Source organism: Oncorhynchus clarkii, unplaced genomic scaffold (assembly GCF_045791955.1).
Source record: "Oncorhynchus clarkii lewisi isolate Uvic-CL-2024 unplaced genomic scaffold, UVic_Ocla_1.0 unplaced_contig_1074_pilon_pilon, whole genome shotgun sequence".
In the NCBI taxonomy this organism is placed as follows: domain Eukaryota; kingdom Metazoa; phylum Chordata; class Actinopteri; order Salmoniformes; family Salmonidae; genus Oncorhynchus; species Oncorhynchus clarkii.
Genome location: NW_027257946.1, coordinates 743,739 through 764,002, shown reverse-complemented (window position 1 = coordinate 764,002; position 20,264 = coordinate 743,739). Strand labels below are relative to the sequence as shown.

The 20,264-nt window shown below is 44.6% G+C and overlaps 1 protein-coding gene across 1 annotated transcript; it reads left to right on the top strand.

Moving 5' to 3' along the window:
• Positions 1-333: 333 nt before the first annotated feature.
• Positions 334-8,317, top strand: LOC139394156 (low-density lipoprotein receptor class A domain-containing protein 4-like). Its single transcript, XM_071142194.1, has 3 exons — positions 334-477; positions 1,857-1,907; positions 7,578-8,317. Exons 1-3 carry the CDS (start codon positions 364-366, stop codon positions 8,094-8,096), a joined length of 684 nt encoding a protein of 227 aa, XP_070998295.1. The 5' UTR covers positions 334-363; the 3' UTR covers positions 8,097-8,317.
• The last annotated feature ends 11,947 nt before the right edge of the window (positions 8,318-20,264 follow it).

Here is a 20,264-nt window from a genome sequence, read left to right as displayed (position 1 = left end):
TGTCTTTCTCTCTGTGTCTCTCCTCTCTGTCCTCCAGCTGTCCTGGAGTCTGCTCAGATCCTCCAACCTGTTGTCTTTCTCTCCGTGTCTCTCCTCTCTGTCCTCCAGCTGTCCTGGAGTCTGCTCAGATCCTCCAACCTGTTGTCTTTCTCTCCGTGTCTCTCCTCTCTGTCCTCTAGCTGTCCTGGAGTCTGCTCAGATCCTCCAACCTGTTGTCTTTCTCATCCGTGTCTCTCCTCTCTGTCCTCCAGCTGTCCTGGAGTCTGCTCAGATCCTCCAACATGTTGTCTTTCTCTCCGTGTCTCTCCTCTCTGTCCTCCAGCTGCCCTGGAGTCTGCTCAGATCCTCATCATCCTGGTCCTGATGACTGTAATGCTGCTGGTGATTGGCTGTCTGTTGAACCACTACAAGCTGTCTGCCTGCTCCTTTACGACCAGACAGAGCCAGGCCCGGAGGCAAGCACAACACCTACAGCAGGTCAGTACCGTGTGTGTGTGTGTCTGCCTGCTCCTTTACGACCAGACAGAGCCAGGCCCGGAGGCAAGCACAACACCTACAGCAGGTCAGTACCGTGTGTGTGTGTGTCTGCCTGCTCCTTTACGACCAGACAGAGCCAGGCCCGGAGGCAAGCACAACACCTACAGCAGGTCAGTACCGTGTGTGTGTGTGTGTGTGTGTGTCTGCCTGCTCCTTTACGACCAGGCAGAGCCAGGCCCGGAGGCAAGCACAACACCTACAGCAGGTCAGTACAGTGTGTGTGTGTGTGTGTGTCTGCCTGCTCCTTTACGACCAGACAGAGCCAGGCCCGGAGGCAAGCACAACACCTACAGCAGGTCAGTACAGTGTGTGTGTGTGTCTGCCTGCTCCTGTACGACCAGACAGAGCCAGGCCCGGAGGAAAGCACAACACCTACAGCAGGTCAGTACCGTGTGTGTGTGTGTGTCTGCTTGCTCCTTTACGACCAGGCAGAGCCAGGCCCGGAGGCAAGCACAACACCTACAGCAGGTCAGTACCGTGTGTGTGTGTGTCTGCCTGCTCCTTTACGACCAGACAGAGCCAGGCCCGGAGGCAAGCACAACACCTACAGCAGGTCAGTACCGTGTGTGTGTGTCAGTGGAAGTTGCTGAGGGGAGGATGGCTCTTAATAACGGAACAGAGGAAATGGAATGGCATCAAACCCCTGGAAACCATGGAAACAGTGATGTGCCTGATACCATTCCACCCATTCTGCTCCAGTCATTACAACCAGCCTGTCCTCCCCAATTAAGGTACCACCAAGCTCCTGTGATTTGTGTGTGTACGTGCGTGCGTGTGTGTGCCTGTGTTTGCATGCATATATACCCAGTCCTCCAGACACCTCTTCCCTCTTCATGTGTAATTCACCAGACACCTGTCTAGACAGCTGACCCTGTTCACCTGACACCTGTCTAGACAGCTGACCCTGTTCACCTGACACCTGTCTAGACAGCTGACCCTGTTCACCTGACACCTGTCTAGACAGCTGCCCCTGTTCACCAGACACCTGTCTAGACAGCTGACCCTGTACCAGACACCTGTCTAGACAGCTGACCCTGTTCACCTGTCTAGACAGCTGACCCTGTTCACCTGTCTAGACAGCTGACCCTGTTCACCTGTCTAGACAGCTGACCCTGTTCACCAGACACCTGGCCCTGTTCACCTGTCTAGACACCTGACCCTGTTCACCAGACACCTGTCTAGACAGCTGACCCAGTTCACCAGATTGGAGCTGGTTCTTGTTTTAACATATATTGCTGAGTGAAGCAGACCAATATGGCCGTTAGGTTAATGGTTTCCTCCACAGGTCAAATGTTCAGACTGTCTCTTTCTGTCATCAGGACGTGTGTCTCTGGCCGCCGGACAGCGGCTCTCGACAAGGTGCCTCCGAGGTAAAAACCAAGGGTGGGTGGGTGGGTGGGTGGGTGGGTGGGTGTGTGTGTGTGTGTGTGTGTGTGTGTGTGCAGCGGAGGAGAGAGACAGGTCTACTTGGTAGTCACTGACATCAGTCTGTTTAGTGATGGACCCCACTGGATCCAATCTGTTTAGTGATGGACCCCACTGGATCCAATCTGTTTAGTAATGGACCCCACTGGATCCAATCTGTTTAGTAATGGATCCAATCTGTTTAGTAATGGACCCACTGGATCCAATCTGTTTAGTAATGGATCCAATCTGTTTAGTAATGGATCCCACTGGATCAAATCTGTTTAGTGATGGACCCCACTGGATCCAATCTGTTTAGTAATGGACCCCACTGGATCCAATCTGTTTAGTAATGGATCCCACTGGATCCAATCTGTTTAGTAATGGATCCAATCTGTTTAGTAATGGACCCACTGGATCCAATCTGTTTAGTAATGGATCCAATCTGTTTAGTAATGGATCCCACTGGATCCAATCTGTTTAGTGATGGACCCCACTGGATCCAATCTGTTTAGTAATGGACCCCACTGGATCCAATCTGTTTAGTAATGGACCCCACTGGATCCAATCTGTTTAGTAATGGATCCAATCTGTTTAGTAATGGGCCCCACTGGATCCAATCTGTTTAGTAATGGACCCCACTGGATCCAATCTGTTTAGTAATGGACCCACTGGATCCAATCTGTTTAGTAATGGATCCAATCTGTTTAGTAATGGATCCCACTGGATCCAATCTGTTTAGTAATGGACCCCACTGGATCCAATCTGTTTAGTAATGGACCCCACTGGATCCAATCTGTTTAGTAATGGATCCAATCTGTTTAGTAATGGACCCCACTGGATCCAATCTGTTTAGTGATGGACCCCACTGGATCCAATCTGTTTAGTAATGGATCCAATCTGTTTAGTAATGGACCCCACTGGATCCAATCTGTTTAGTAATGGACCCCATTAGATCCAATCTGTTTAGTAATGGACCCCACTGGATCCAATCTGTTTAGTAATGGACCCCACTGGATCCAATCTGTTTAGTAATGGACCCCATTGGATCCAATCTGTTTAGTAATGGACCCCACTGGATCCAATCTGTTTAGTAATGGACCCCACTGGATCCAATCTGTTTAGTAATGGATCCCACTGGATCCAATCTGTTTAGTAATGGACCCCACTAGATCCAATCTGTTTAGTAATGGATCCCACTGGATCCAATCTGTTTAGTAATGGACCCCACTGGATCTAATCTGTTTAGTAATGGACCCCACTGGATCCAATCTGTTTAGTAATGGACCCACTGGATCCAATCTGTTTAGTAATGGATCCCACTGGATCCAATCTGTTTAGTAATGGATCCCACTGGAACCAATCTGTTTAGTAATGGATCCCACTGGATCCAATCTGTTTAGTAATGGAGCCACTGGATCCAATCTGTTTAGTAATGGATGCAGTCTGTTTAGTAATGGACCCCACTGGATCCAATCTGTTTAGAAATGGATCCAATCTGTTTAGTGATGGACCCCACTGGATCCAATCTGTTTAGTAATGGATCCAATCTGTTTAGTAATGGATCCCACTGGATCCAATCTGTTTAGTAATGGATCCAATCTGTTTAGTAATGGACCCCACTGGCTCCAATCTGTTTAGTAATGGATCCAATCTGTTTAGTAATGGATCCCACTGGATCCAATCTGTTTAGTAATGGACCCCACTGGATCCAATCTGTTTAGTAATGGACCCACTGGATCCAATCTGTTTAGTAATGGATCCCACTGGATCCAATCTGTTTAGTAATGGATCCCACTGGAACCAATCCGTTTAGTAATGGATCCCTTTGGATCCAATCTGTTTAGTAATGGAGCCACTGGATCCAATCTGTTTAGTAATGGATCCAGTCTGTTTAGTAATGGACCCCACTGGATCCAATCTGTTTAGTAATGGACCCACTGGATCCAATCTGTTTAGAAATGGATCCAATCTGTTTAGTGATGGACCCCACTGGATCCAATCTGTTTAGTAATGGATCCAATCTGTTTAGTAATGGATCCCACTGGATCCAATATGTTTAGTAATGGATCCAATCTGTTTAGTAATGGACCCCACTGGCTCCAATCTGTTTAGTAATGGATCCAATCTGTTTAGTAATGGATCCCACTGGATCCAATCTGTTTAGTAATGGACCCCACTGGATCCAATCTGTTTAGTGATGGACCCCACTGGATCCAATCTGTTTAGTAATGGATCCAATCTGTTTAGTAATGGACCCCACTGGATCCAATCTGTTTAGTAATGGACCCCATTAGATCCAATCTGTTTAGTAATGGACCCCACTGGATCCAATCTGTTTAGTAATGGACCCCACTGGATCCAATCTGTTTAGTAATGGACCCCATTGGATCCAATCTGTTTAGTAATGGACCCCACTGGATCCAATCTGTTTAGTAATGGACCCCACTGGATCCAATCTGTTTAGTAATGGATCCCACTGGATCCAATCTGTTTAGTAATGGACCCCACTGGATCCAATCTGTTTAGTAATGGATCCCACTGGATCCAATCTGTTTAGTAATGGACCCCACTGGATCTAATCTGTTTAGTAATGGACCCCACTGGATCCAATCTGTTTAGTAATGGACCCACTGGATCCAATCTGTTTAGTAATGGATCCCACTGGATCCAATCTGTTTAGTAATGGATCCCACTGGAACCAATCTGTTTAGTAATGGATCCCACTGGATCCAATCTGTTTAGTAATGGAGCCACTGGATCCAATCTGTTTAGTAATGGATGCAGTCTGTTTAGTAATGGACCCCACTGGATCCAATCTGTTTAGTAATGGACCCACTGGATCCAATCTGTTTAGAAATGGATCCAATCTGTTTAGTGATGGACCCCACTGGATCCAATCTGTTTAGTAATGGATCCAATCTGTTTAGTAATGGATCCCACTGGATCCAATCTGTTTAGTAATGGATCCAATCTGTTTAGTAATGGACCCCACTGGCTCCAATCTGTTTAGTAATGGATCCAATCTGTTTAGTAATGGATCCCACTGGATCCAATCTGTTTAGTAATGGACCCCACTGGATCCAATCTGTTTAGTAATGGACCCACTGGATCCAATCTGTTTAGTAATGGATCCCACTGGATCCAATCTGTTTAGTAATGGATCCCACTGGAACCAATCCGTTTAGTAATGGATCCCTTTGGATCCAATCTGTTTAGTAATGGAGCCACTGGATCCAATCTGTTTAGTAATGGATGCAGTCTGTTTAGTAATGGACCCCACTGGATCCAATCTGTTTAGTAATGGACCCACTGGATCCAATCTGTTTAGAAATGGATCCAATCTGTTTAGTGATGGACCCCACTGGATCCAATCTGTTTAGTAATGGATCCAATCTGTTTAGTAATGGATCCCACTGGATCCAATCTGTTTAGTAATGGATCCAATCTGTTTAGTAATGGACCCCACTGGCTCCAATCTGTTTAGTAATGGATCCAATCTGTTTAGTAATGGATCCCACTGGATCCAATCTGTTTAGTAATGGACCCCACTGGATCCAATCTGTTTAGTAATGGATCCAATCTGTTTAGTAATGGACCCCACTGGATCCAATCTGTTTAGTAATGGACCCCACTGGATCCAATCTGTTTAGTAATGGACCCACTGGATCCAATCTGTTTAGTAATGGATCCAATCTGTTTAGTAATGGACCCCACTGGATCCAATCTGTTTAGTAATGGACCCCACTGGATCCAATCTGTTTAGTAATGGATCCAATCTGTTTAGTAATGGACCCCACTGGATCCAATCTGTTTAGTAATGGACCCCACTGGATCCAATCTGTTTAGTAATGGACCCCATTGGACCCAATCTGTTTAGTAATGGACCCCACTGGATCCAATCTGTTTAGTAATGGACCCCACTGGATCCAATCTGTTTAGTAATGGACCCCACTGGATCCAATCTGTTTAATAATGGATCCCACTGGATCCAATCTGTTTAGTAATGGACCCCACTGGATCCAATCTGTTTAGTAATGGACCCCACTGGATCCAATCTGTTTAGTAACGGACCCCACTGGATCCAATCTGTTTAGTAATGGACCCACTGGATCCAATCTGTTTAGTAATGGATCCAATCTGTTTAGTAATGGACCCCACTGGATCCAATCTGTTTAGTAATGGATCCAATCTGTTTAGTAATGGACCCCACTGGATCCAATCTGTTTAGTAATGGACCCCACTGGATCCAATCTGTTTAGTAATGGATCCAATCTGTTTAGTAATGGACCCCACTGGATCCAATCTGTTTAGTAATGGACCCCACTGGATCCAATCTGTTTAGTAATGGACCCCACTGGATCCAATCTGTTTAGTAATGGACCCCACTGGATCCAATCTGTTTAGTAATGGATCCCACTGGATCCAATCTGTTTAGTAATGGATCCAATCTGTTTAGTAATGGACCCCACTGGATCCAATCTGTTTAGTGATGGACCCCACTGGATCCAATCTGTTTAGTAATGGATCCAATCTGTTTAGTAATGGACCCCACTGGATCCAATCTGTTTAGTAATGGACCCCATTAGATCCAATCTGTTTAGTAATGGACCCCACTGGATCCAATCTGTTTAGTAATGGACCCCACTGGATCCAATCTGTTTAGTAATGGATCCCACTGGATCCAATCTGTTTAGTAATGGACCCCACTGGATCCAATCTGTTTAGTAATGGACCCCATTGGATCCAATCTGTTTAGTAATGGATCCCACTGGATCCAATCTGTTTAGTAATGGATCCCACTGGATCCAATCTGTTTAGTAATGGATCCCACTGGATCCAATCTTTTTAGTAATGGAGCCACTGTATCCAATCTGTTTAGTGATGGACCCCACTGGATCCAATCTGTTTAGTAATGGATCCCACTGGATCCAATCTGTTTAGTAATGGATCCCACTGGATCCAGTCTGTTTAGGAATGGACCCACTGGATCCAATCTGTTTAGTAATGGAGCCACTGGATCCAATCTGTTTAGTAATGGAGCCACTGGATCCAATCTGTTTAGTAATGGATCCCACTGGATCTAGGTGGTGTCTCTGTCTAGGACTAGGTGGTGTATCTGTCTGTGTCTAGGACTTTGTGGTGTTTCTGTCTGTATGTAGGACTTTGTGATGTTTCTGTCTGTGTCTAGGACTATGTGGTCTGTCTGTCTGTCTGTGTCTAGGACTAGGTGGTGTTTCTGTCTGTATGTAGGACTTTGTGGTGTTTCTGTCTGTGTCTAGGACTAGGTGGTGCATCTGTCTGTGTCTAGGACTTTGTGGTGTTTCTGTCTATCTGTCTGTGTCTAGGACTAGGTGGTGTTTCTGTCTGTGTCTAGGACTTTGTGGCGTTTCTGTCTGTGTCTAGGACTAGGTGGTGTTTCTGTCTATCTGTCTGTGTCTAGGACTAGGTGGTGTTTCTGTCTGTGTCTAGGTGGTGTATCTATCTAACCCTCTATCTATCTCTGTGTCTAGGTGGTGTAACTATCTAACCCTCTATCTATCTCTGTGTCTAGGTGGTGTAACTATCTAACCCTCTCTCTATCTCTGTGTCTAGGTGGTATAACTATCTAACCCTCTCTCTATCTCTGTGTCTAGGTGGTGTATGTGCCCCAGGCCAGGGAGAGGTTCACAGCCCCCTCCTTTATGTACCGGGATCGTTTCAGTCGCTTCCAGCCCACCTACCCCCACCTGACCCACGACATCCACCTTCCCCCCACCATCTCCCTGTCTGACGGAGAGGAGCCCCCGCCCTACCAGGGCCCCTGCACCTTACAGCTGAGGGACCCAGAGCAGCAGTTGGAGTTAAACAGGGAGTCGGTCAGGGCCCCCCCCAATAGAACCATCTTCCACAGTGAAGTGATAGACATGCACAGTGGAGGGGGGGGGGGGCCGAGACCACCCAGCAGTAACTCTGGTATCAGCGTAGCCAATAGCAGCAGCCACGGACGCATGGAACGCCCGCCTCCGGCATATTGCGAGGTGATTGGTCACTTTTTTCACCACCCGCACAGCAGTAACCCTCTCAGGACCTGGACCGAGAGTGGGACCAGCCAGCAGGGCCAATCAGAAAGCACAATACCTGCCAAGGCCAGGAAAGGGGAGGAGCTGAGGTGAGATGGATGAGGGACTAAGCTGTCTTAGACTCCTCCCCCCTGTAAAGAGGTGTGGCCAATCTATATGGACAGACACTCCCAGGATGCACAACTAAACACAACATTATCAACCTGCTACTGCTAAACACAACATTATCAACCTGCTACAACTAAACACAACATTATCGACCTGCTACAACTAAACACAACATTATCGACCTGCTACAACTAAACACAACATTATCAACCTGCTACAACTAAACACAACATTATCAACCTGCTACAACTAAACACAGCATTATCAGCCTGCTACAACTAAACACAACATTATCATCATGCTACAACTAAACACAACATTATCATCCTGCTACAACTAAACAAAACATTATCGACCTGCTACAACTAAACACAGCATTATCAACATGCTACAACTAAACACAGCATTATCGACCTGCTACAATTAAACACATCATTATCGACCTGCTACAACTAAACACAACATTATCAACCTGCTACAACTAAACACAACATTACCGACCTGATACAACTAAAATAACATTATCAACCTGCTACAACTAAACACAACATTATCGACCTGCTACAACTAAACACAACATTATCAACCTGCTACAACTAAACACAACATTATCGACCTGATACAGCTAAACACAACATTATCGACCTGCTACAACTAAACACAACATTATCAGCCTGCTACAACTAAACACAACATTATCATCCTCCTACAACTAGACACAACATTATCATCATGCTACAACTAAACACAACATTATCATCCTGATACAACTAAACACAACATTATCACCATGCTACAACTAAACACAACATTATCACCATGCTACAACTAAACACAACATTATCACCATGCTACAACTAAACACAACATTATCTACCTGATACAACTAAACACAACATTATCACCATGCTACAACTAAACACAACATTATCACCATGCTACAACTAAACACAACATTATCTACCTGATACAACTAAACACAACCTTATCACCATGCTACAACTAAACACAACATTATCTACTTGATACAACTAAACACAACATTATCACCATGCTACAACTAAACACAACATTATCACCATGCTACAACTAAACACAACATTATCTACCTGATACAACTAAACACAACATTATCACCATGCTACAACTAAACACAACATTATCACCATGCTACAACTAAACACAACATTATCATCCTGATACAACTAAACACAACATTATCAGCCTGCTACAACTAAACACAACATTATCAGCCTGCTACAACTAAACACAACATTATCATCCTGCTACAACTAGACACAACATTATCATCATGCTACAACTAAACACAACATTATCATCCTGCTACAACTAAACACAACATTACCGACCTGATACAACTAAACACAACATTATCAACCTGCTACAACTAAACACAATATTATCAGCCTGCTACAACTAAACACACCATTATCGACCTGCTACAACTAAACACAACATTATCAACCTGCTACAACTAAACACAACATTATCGACCTGATACAGCTAAACACAACATTATTGACCTGCTACAACTAAACACAACATTATCAGCCTGCTACAACTAAACACAACATTATCATCCTGCTACAACTAGACACAACATTATCATCATGCTACAACTAAACACAACATTATCATCCTGATACAACTAAACACAACATTATCACCATGCTACAACTAAACACAACATTATCACCATGCTACAACTAAACACAACCTTATCACCATGCTACAACTAAACACAACATTATCTACTTGATACAACTAAACACAACATTATCACCATGCTACAACTAAACACAACATTATCACCATGCTACAACTAAACATCAACATTATCTACCTGATACAACTAAACACAACATTATCACCATGCTACAACTAAACACAACATTATCACCATGCTACAACTAAACACAACATTATCATCCTGATACAACTAAACACAACATTATCAGCCTGCTACAACTAAACACAACATTATCATATTATCTACCTGATACAACTAAACACAACATTATCGACCTGATACAACTAAACACAACATTATCAACCTGATACAACTAAACACAACATTATCAGCCTGCTACAACTAAACACAACATTATCGACCTGATACAGTGGGTGGTTTTATACCGACCAGGGTCTGTACTGACCCCGAGCTGGACTGGGTGGTTTTATACAGACCAGGGTCTGTACTGACCCCGAGCTGGACTGGGTGGTTTTATACAGACCAGGGTCTGTACTGACCCCGAGCTGGACTGGGTGGTTTTATACAGACCAGGGTCTGTACTGACCCCGAGCTGGACTGGGTGGTTTTATACAGACCAGGGTCTGTACTGACCCCGAGATGGACTGGGGGGTTTTATACAGACCAGGGTCTGTACTGACCCCGAGATGGACTGGGTGGTTTTATACCGACCAGGGTCTGTACCGACCCCGAGCTGGACTGGGTGGTTTTATACAGACCAGGGTCTGTACTGACCCCGAGCTGGACTGGGTGGTTTTATACAGACCAGGGTCTGTACTGACCCTGAGCTGGACTGGGTGGTTTTATACAGACCAGGGTCTGTACTGACCCCGAGATGGACTGGGGGGTTTTATACAGACCAGGGTCTGTACTGACCCCGAGATGGACTGGGTGGTTTTATACAGACCAGGGTCTGTACTGACCACGAGATGGACTGGGTGGTTTTATACAGACCAGGGTCTGTACTGACCCCGAGCTGGACTGGGTGGTTTTATACAGACCAGGGTCTGTACTGACCCCGAGCTGGACTGGGTGGTTTTATACAGACCAGGGTCTGTACTGACCCGAGATGGACTGGGTGGTTTTATACAGACCAGGGTCTGTACTGACCCCGAGCTGGACTGGGTGGTTTTATTCAGACCAGGGTCTGTACACAACCAAGCTGGAGAAGGAACGACTCAAACATCCAAATCTTAGTGCCAAGGTTACCGTGGAAACAGAGGAGAGGAACTGACTTGTCTATGTAACTAACATTAAAAATAATAAGCGTTATATGAAGTTGCATTGTCTACTTGTTGAAGAGTAAAGAGAGAAACACGAGATGTGATGATGTGTGTTGTTGTCCTGTCAGGAGTGGATTGATTGATTGAACTCTGGCTCCAAAGGTAAGGTAAGAGCAGATGGTAGGGCCAGGCCTCTTTCTATTGGAGGACCAACAGCCTATCAGTCCCACTAACACACAGTACACCGACTACCCTGTAGAACCCAGCCTAGTATCTATCAGTCCTAACACACAGTACACCAGCTACCCTGTAGAACCCAGCCTAGGATCTATCAGTCCCACTAACACACAGTATACCGACTACCCTGTAGAACCCAGCCTAGTATCTATTAGTCCTACCACACAGTATACCGACTACCCTGTAGAACCCAGCCTAGTATCTATCAGTCCTACCACACAGTACACCGACTACCCTGTAGAACCCAGCCGAGTAAGACCCTAAAACCTTCTCAATAATCCACAACACTGACCAGAACTCTGAAAGACTTAGTAACTAATCCACAACACTGACCAGGCCCCTGAAAGACTTAGTAACTAATCCACAACACTGACCAGGCCCCTGAAAGACTTAGTAACTAATCCACAACAATGATCAGATTTGATCAGATTTCTATGGGAATAAGGTGCCATTTGACCAGAGCTCTATGGGAATAAGGTGCCATTTGACCAGAGCTCTATGGGAATAAGGTGCCATTTGACCAGAGCTCTATGGGAATAAGGTGCCATTTGACCAGAGCTCTATGGGAATAAGGTGCCATTTGACCAGAGCTCTATGGGAATAAGGTGCCATTTGACCAGAGCTCTATTGGGTTAAGGTGCCATTTGATCAGAGCTCTATGGTAATAAGGTGCCATTTGACCAGAGCTCTATGGGAATAAGGTGCCATTTGACCAGAGCTCTATGGGAATAAGGTGCCATTTGACCAGAGCTCTATGGGAATAAGGTGCCATTTGACCAGAGCTCTATGGGAATAAGGTGCCATTTGACCAGAGCTCTATGGGAATAAGGTACCATTTGGGATGTGTCATAGTCTACTTCAGTAGTACTTTTCTTTTCTCTGACATCATCAGTTTAGCTGCTTGAGACTGGATGACTAGAACAACTAGCTAGCCCACTGGTCTGGACGTCCATTAGAGAGAAGACAGACCTACAGTCAGCCGTGTGCAGTAGATCAGAGACTGGATGACTAGAACAACTAGCTAGCCCACTGGTCTGGACGTCCATTAGAGAGAAGACAGACCTACAGTCAGCCTTGTGCAGTAGATCAGAGACTGGATGACTAGAACAACTAGCTAGCCTACTGGTCTGGACGTCCATTAGAGAGAAGACAGACCTACAGTCAGCCTTGTGCAGTAGATCAGAGACTGGATGACTAGAACAACTAGCTAGCCCACTGGTCTGGACGTCCATTAGAGAGAAGACAGACCTACAGTCAGCCGTGTGCAGTAGATCAGAGACTGGATGACTAGAACAACTAGCTAGCCCACTGGTCTGGACGTCCATTAGAGAGAAGACAGACCTACAGTCAGCCGTGTGCAGTAGATCAGAGACTGGATGACTAGAACAACTAGCTAGCCCACTGGTCTGGACGTCCATTAGAGAGAAGACAGACCTACAGTCAGCCGTGTGCAGTAGATCAGAGACTGGATGACTAGAACAACTAGCTAGCCCACTGGTCTGGACGTCCATTAGAGAGAAGACAGACCTACAGTCAGCCTTGTGCAGTAGATCAGAGACTGGATGACTAGAACAACTAGCTAGCCTACTGGTCTGGAAGTCCATTAGAGGAAGACAGACCTACAGTCAGCCTTGTGCAGTAGATCAGAGACTGGATGACTAGAACAACTAGCTAGCCCACTGGTCTGGACGTCCATTAGAGAGAAGACAGACCTACAGTCAGCCTTGTGCATTAGATCAGAGACTGGATGACTAGAACAACTAGCTAGTTTCTCTGTAGCTCAACACATAGCCCTCCAGGTGTTTTAACATGTCTCTCTGTCCATCCATCAGTCTCTTCTATATAGAGGTTTCTCTGTAGCTAAATGTTCTCAGCACTTCATACTGTACATTTGGAAAATATTTAGACCCCGTGACTTTTTCCACATACTGTTATGTTACAGCATTATTGTAAAATTGATTAAAACCTTTTTCCCCCCTCATCAATCAACACACAATACCCCATAATGACATCACAATACTCCATAATTACATCACAATACTCCATAATGACATCACAATACTCCATAATGACATCACAATACCCCATAAACAAAAACAAGTTTTTAGAAAATGTTGCCCAAAAAATGTAATATCACATTTACATAAGTATTCAGACCCTTTACTCAGTACTTTGTTGAAGCACCTTTGGCAGCGATAACAGCCTCCAGTCTTCTTGGGTATGACGCTATAAGCTTGGCACATCTGTATTTGGGGAGTTTCTCCCATTCTTCTCTGCAGATCCTCAAGCTCTGTCAGGTTGGATGGGGAGTGTCGCTGCACAGCTATTTTCAGGTCTCTCCAGAGATGTTTAGATTGGGTTCAATTCCGGGCTCTGGCTGGAACACTCAAAGACATTCAGAAACTTGTCCTGAAGCCACTCCTGTGTTGTCTTGGCTGTGTGCTTAGGGTCGTTGTCCTGAAGCCACTCCTGTGTTGTCTTGGCTGTGTGCTTAGGGTCGTTGTCCTGAAGCCACTCCTGTGTTGTCTTGGCTGTGTGCTTAGGGTCGTTGTCCTGAAGCCACTCCTGTGTTGTCTTGGCTGTGTGCTTAGGGTCGTTGTCCTGAAGCCACTCCTGTGTTGTCTTGGCTGTGTGCTTAGGGTCGTTGTCCTGAAGCCACTCCTGTGTTGTCTTGGCTGTGTGCTTAGGGTCGTTGTCCTGAAGCCACTCCTGTGTTGTCTTGGCTGTGTGCTTAGGGTCGTTGTCCTGAAGCCACTCCTGTGTTGTCTTGGCTGTGTGCTTAGGGTCGTTGTCCTGAAGCCACTCCTGTGTTGTCTTGGCTGTGTGTTTAGGGTCGTTGTCCTGTTGGAAGGTGAACCTTCACCCCAGTCTGAGGTCCTGAGCGCTCTGGAGCAGGTTTTCATCAAGGTACTTTGCTCCGTTCATCTGTGCCTCGATCCTCACTAGTTTCTCAGTCCCTGCCACTGAAAAACATCCCACCAGCATGATGCTGCCACAGTAGGGATGGTGCCACCTCCAGACGTGACGCTTGGCATTCAGGCCAAAGAGGTAAATCTTGGTTTCATCAAACCAGAGAATCTTGTTTCTCATGCTGTGAGAGTCCTTTAGGTGCCTTTTGGCAAACTCCAAGTGGGCTGTCATGTGCCTTTTACTGAGGAGTTGCTTCCTCCTGCCTTGATTGGTGGAGTGCTGCAGAGATGGTTGTCAGTAGGAACGTTCTCCCATCTCCACAGAGGAACTCTGGAGCTCTGTCAGAGTGACCAATGGGTTCTTGGTCACCTCCATGACCAAGGCCCTTCTCCTCTGAAGAATTTGCAAAGATTTCTAAAAGCCTGTTTTAACTTTGTCATTATGGGGTAGTCTACTCTATAGCAGTCCTCATTTACTAGTCTAATCTATAGCAGTCCTCATTTACTAGTTTACTCTACAGCAGTCCTAATTTACTAGTTTACTCTACAGCAGTCCTAATTTACTAGTCTACTCTATAGCAGTCCTAATTTACTAGTCTACTCTATAGCAGTCCTAATTTACTAGTCTACTCTATAGCAGTCCTCATTTACTAGTCTACTCTATAGCAGTCCTCATTTACTAGTCTACTCTATAGCAGTACTCATTTACTAGTCTACTCTATAGCAGTCCTCATTTACTAGTCTACTCTATAGCAGTCCTAATTTACTAGTCTACTCTATAGCAGTCCTCATTTACTAGTCTACTCTATAGCAGTCCTAATTTACTAGTCTACTCTATAGCAGTCCTCATTTACTAGTCTACTCTATAGCAGTCCTCATTTACTAGTCTACTCTATAGCAGTCCTCATTTACTAGTCTACTCTATAGCAGTCCTCATTTACTAGTCTACTCTATAGCAGTCCTCATTTACTAGTCTACTCTATAGCAGTCCTCATTTACTAGTCTACTCTATAGCAGTCCTCATTTACTAGTTTACTCTATAGCAGTCCTCATTTACTAGTTTACTCTATAGCAGTCCTCATTTACTAGTCTACTCTATAGCAGTCCTCCCCATTTACTAGTCTACTCTATAGCAGTCCTAATTTACTAGTTTACTCTATAGCAGTCCTCATTTACTAGTTTACTCTATAGCAGTCCTCATTTACTAGTCTACTCTATAGCAGTCCTCCCCATTTACTAGTCTACTCTATAGCAGTCCTAATTTACTAGTTTACTCTATAGCAGTCCTAATTTACTAGTCTACTCTATAGCAGTCCTCATTTACTAGTGTACTCTATAGCAGTCCTAATTTACTAGTCTACTCTATAGCAGTTCTAATTTACTAGTCTACTCTATAGCAGTCCTAATTTACTAGTCTACTCTATAGCAGTCCTCATTTACTAGTCTACTCTATAGCAGTCCTCATTTACTAGTCTACTCTATAGCAGTCCTCATTTACTAGTCTACTCTATAGCAGTCCTAATTTACTAGTCTACTCTATAGCAGTCCTAATTTACTAGTCTACTCTATAGCAGTCCTCATTTACTAGTCTACTCTATAGCAGTCCTCCCCATTTACTAGTCTACTCTATAGCAGTCCTAATTTACTAGTTTACTCTATAGCAGTCCTAATTTACTAGTTTACTCTATAGCAGTCCTCATTTACTAGTCTACTCTATAGCAGTCCTCATTTACTAGTCTACTCTATAGCAGTCCTCCCCATTTACTAGTCTACTCTATAGCAGTCCTAATTTACTAGTTTACTCTATAGCAGTCCTAATTTACTAGTCTACTCTATAGCAGTCCTCATTTACTAGTCTACTCTATAGCAGTCCTCATTTACTAGTCTACTCTATAGCAGTCCTAATTTACTAGTTTACTCTATAGCAGTCCTAATTTACTAGTCTACTCTATAGCAGTCCTCATTTACTAGTCTACTCTATAGCAGTCCTCATTTACTAGTCTACTCTATAGCAGTCCTAATTTACTAGTTCACTCTATAGCAGTCCTAATTTACTAGTCTACTCTATAGCAGTCCTCATTTACTAGTCTACTCTATAGCAGTCCTCATTTACTAGTCTACTCTATAGCGGTCCTCATTTACTAGTCTACTCTATAGCAGTCCTAATTTACTAGTTTACTCTATAGCAGTCCTAATTTACTAGTCTACTCTATAGCAGTCCTAATTTACTAGTTTACTCTATAGCAGTCCTAATTTACTAGTCTACTCTATAGCAAGTCCTCATTTACTAGTCTACTCTATAGCAGTCCTAATTTACTAGTTTACTCTATAGCAGTCCTCCTCATTTACTAGTCTACTCTATAGCAGTCCTCCTCATTTACTAGTCTACTCTATAGCAGTCCTCAATTACTTGTCTACTCTAGAGCAGTCCTAATTTACTAGTCTACTCTATAGCTGTCCTCATTTACTAGTCTACTCTATAGCAGTCCTCATTTACTAGTCTACTCTATAGCAGTCCTCCCCATTTACTAGTGTACTCTATAGCAGTCCTCATTTACTAGTCTACTCTATAGCAGTCTTCCCCATTTACTAGTCTACTCTATAGCAGTCCTCATGTACTAGTCTACTCTATAGCAGTCCTCATGTTCTAGTCTACTCTATAGCAGTCCTCCTAATTTACTAGTTTACTCTATAGCAGTCCTCCTAATTTACTAGTCTACTCTATAGCAGTCCTCCTAATTTACTAGTCTAATCTATAGCAGTCCTAATTTACTAGTCTACTCAATAGCAGTCCTAATTTACTAGTCTACTCTATAGCAGTCCTCATTTACTATTCTACTCTATAGCAGTCCTCATTCACTATTCTACTCTATAGCAGTCTTCATTTACTAGTGTACTCTATAGCAGTCCTCATTTACTAGTCTACTCTAAAGCAGTCCCCCTAATTTACTAGTCTACTCTATAGCAGTCCTCCTAATTTACAAGTTTACTCTATAGCAGTCCTCCTAATTTACTAGTTTACTCTATAGCAGTCCTCATTTACCACTACCTACCACTGCTACTGCTTTAGTACCAGGACCCTACTGCTTTAGTACCAGGACCCTACTGCTTTAATACACAGACCTTACTGCTTTGATACCAGGACACTACTGCTTTAATACCAGGACCCTACTGCTTTAGTACCAGGACCCTACTGCTTTAATACCAGGACCCTACTGCTTTAATACCAGGACCCTACTGCTTTAGTACCAGGACCCTACTGCTTTAGTACCAGGACCCTACTGCGTTAGTACCAGGACCCTACTGCTTTAATACCAGGACCCTACTGCTTTAGTACCAGGACCCTACTGCTTTAATACCAGGACCCTACTGCTTTAGTACCAGGACCCTACTGCTTTAGTACCAGGACCCTACTGCTTTAATACCAGGACCCTACTGCTTTAGTACCAGGACCCTACTACTTTAATACCAGGACCCTAAAGCTTTAGTACCAGGACCCTACTGCTTTAGTACCAGGAACCTACTGCTTTAGTACCAGGACCCTACTGCTTTAGTACCAGGACCCTACTGCTTTAGTACCAGGACCCTACTGCTTTAGTACCAGGACCCTACTGCTTTAATACCAGGACCCTACTGCTTTAGTACCAGGACCCTACTGCTTTAATACCCAGGACCCTACTGCTTCAGTACCAGGACCCTACTGCTTTAATACCAGGACCCTACTGCTTCAGTACCAGGATCCTACTGCTTTAATACCAGGACCCTACTGCTTTAGTACCAGGACCCTACTGCTTTAGTACCAGGACCCTACTGCCTTAATACCCTACTGCTTTAGTACCAGGACCCTACTGCCTTAATACCCTACTGCTTTAGTAGCAGGACCCTACTGCCTTAATACCCTACTGCTTTAGTACCAGGACCCTACTGATTTAATACCCAGGACCCTACTGCTTTAATACCAGGACCCTACTGCTTTAGTACCCTACTGCTTTAATACCCAGGACCCTACTGCTTTAGTACCAGGACCCTACTGCTTTAGTACCCAGGATCCTACTGCTTTAGTACCAGGACCCTACTGCTTTAATACCAGGACCCTACTGCTTTAATACCAGGACCCTACTACTTTAGTACCAGGACCCTACTGCTTTAATACCAGGACCCTACTGCTTTAGTACCATGACTCTACTGCTTTGGTACCCTACTGCTTTAGTACCAGGACCCTACTGCTTTAATACCCTACTGCTTTAGTACCAGGACTCTACTGCTTTAGCTCCAGGACCCTACTGCTTTAGTACCTGGACCCTACTGCTTTAGTACCAGGACTCTACTGCTTTGGTACCCTACTGCTTTAATACCCTACTGCTTTAGTACCAGGACCCTACTGCTTTAGTACCAGGACCCTACTGCTTTAGTACCAGGACCCTACTGCTTTAATACCAGGACCCTACTGCTTTAGTACCAGGACCCTACTGCTTTAGTACCAGGACCATACTGCTTTAATACCAGGACCCTGCTGCTTTATACCCTACTGCTTTCTCCTGTTCTATTCCTGATTTCTCCTGTTCTATTCCTGCTTTCTCCTGTTCTATTCCTGCATTCCTCTGTTCTATTCCTGCTTTCTCCTGTTCTATTCCTGCTTTCTCCTGTTCTATTCCTGCATTCCTCTGTTCTATTCCTGCTTTCTCCTGTTCTATTCCTGCTTTCCCCTCTTCTATTCCTGCTTTTCCTGTTCTATTCCTGCTTTCCTCTGTTCTATTCCTGTTTTCTCCTGTTCTATTCCTGCTTTTCCTGTTCTATTCCTGCTTTCTCCTGTTCTATTCCTGCTTTCTCCTGTTCTATTCCTGCTTTCTCCTGTCCTATTCCTGCATTCCTCTGTTCTATTCCTGCTTTCTCCTGTTCTATTCCTGCTTTCCCCTGTTCTATTCCTGCTTTCTCCTGTTCTATTCCTGCTTTCTCCTGTTCTACTCCTGCATTCCTCTGTTCTATTCCTGCTTTCTCCTGTTCTATTCCTGCTTTCTCCTGTTCTATTCCTGCTTTCTCCTGTTCTATTCCTGCATTCCTCTGTTCTATTCCTGCTTTCTCCTGTTCTATTCCTGCATTCCTCTGTTCTATTCCTGCTTTCTCCTGTTCTATTCCTGCTTTCCCCTGTTCTATTCCTGCTTTCCCCTGTTCTATTCCTGCTTTCCCCTGTTCTATTCCTGCTTTCTCCTGTTCTACTCCTGCATTCCTCTGTTCTATTCCTGCTTTCTCCTGTTCTATTCCTGCATTCCTCTGTTCTATTCCTGCTTTCTCCTGTTCTATTCCTGCATTCCTCTGTTCTATTCCTGCTTTCTCCTGTTCTATTCCTGCATTCCTCTGTTCTATTCCTGCTTTCTCCTGTTCTATTCCTGCTTTCCCCTGTTATATTCCTGCTTTCCCCTGTTCTATTCCTGCTTTCTTCTGTTCTATTCCTGCTTTCTCCTGTTCTATTCCTGCATTCCTCTGTTCTATTCCTGCTTTCTCCTGTTCTATTCCTGCTTTCCCCTGTTATATTCCTGCTTTCCCCTGTTCTATTCCTGCTTTCTTCTGTTCTATTCCTGCTTTCTCCTGTTCTATTCCTGCATTCCTCTGTTCTATTCCTGCTTTCTCCTATTCTATTCGCATGTTCTATTCCTGCTTTCCCCTGTTCTATTCACCTGTTCTATTCCTGCTTGGCCTTCCATTTCCTGTAGTCCACGGTCAGCTTGCTGACGTTGAGGAAGAGGTTGTTGTCCTGGCACCATACTGCCATGTCTCTGACCTCCTCCCTATAGTCTGTCTCCTCGTTGTCGGTGATCAGGCCTACCACCGTCGTCCACAAACGTAATAATGGTGTTGGAGTCGCGGCCACGCAGTCATGGGTGAACAGGGAGTACAGGAGGGGACTAAGCACACACCCCCGTGTTGGGGGTCAGCGTGGTGGATGTGTTGGTGCCCACCCTCACCACCTGAGGGCGGCCCATCAGGAAGTCCAGGATCCAGTTGCAGAGGAAGG

Bases quoted from the DNA above. Each gene is read 5' to 3' on its own strand.
- LOC139394156 (XM_071142194.1), top strand. From the start codon at position 364: ATGACTGTAATGCTGCTGGTGATTGGCTGTCTGTTGAACCACTACAAG. The intron at 478-1,856 runs GTCAGTACCGTG...TTCTGTCATCAG, and splicing joins AAGCACAACACCTACAGCAG to GACGTGTGTCTCTGGCCGCC. The intron at 1,908-7,577 runs GTAAAAACCAAG...CTCTGTGTCTAG, and splicing joins CTCGACAAGGTGCCTCCGAG to GTGGTGTATGTGCCCCAGGC.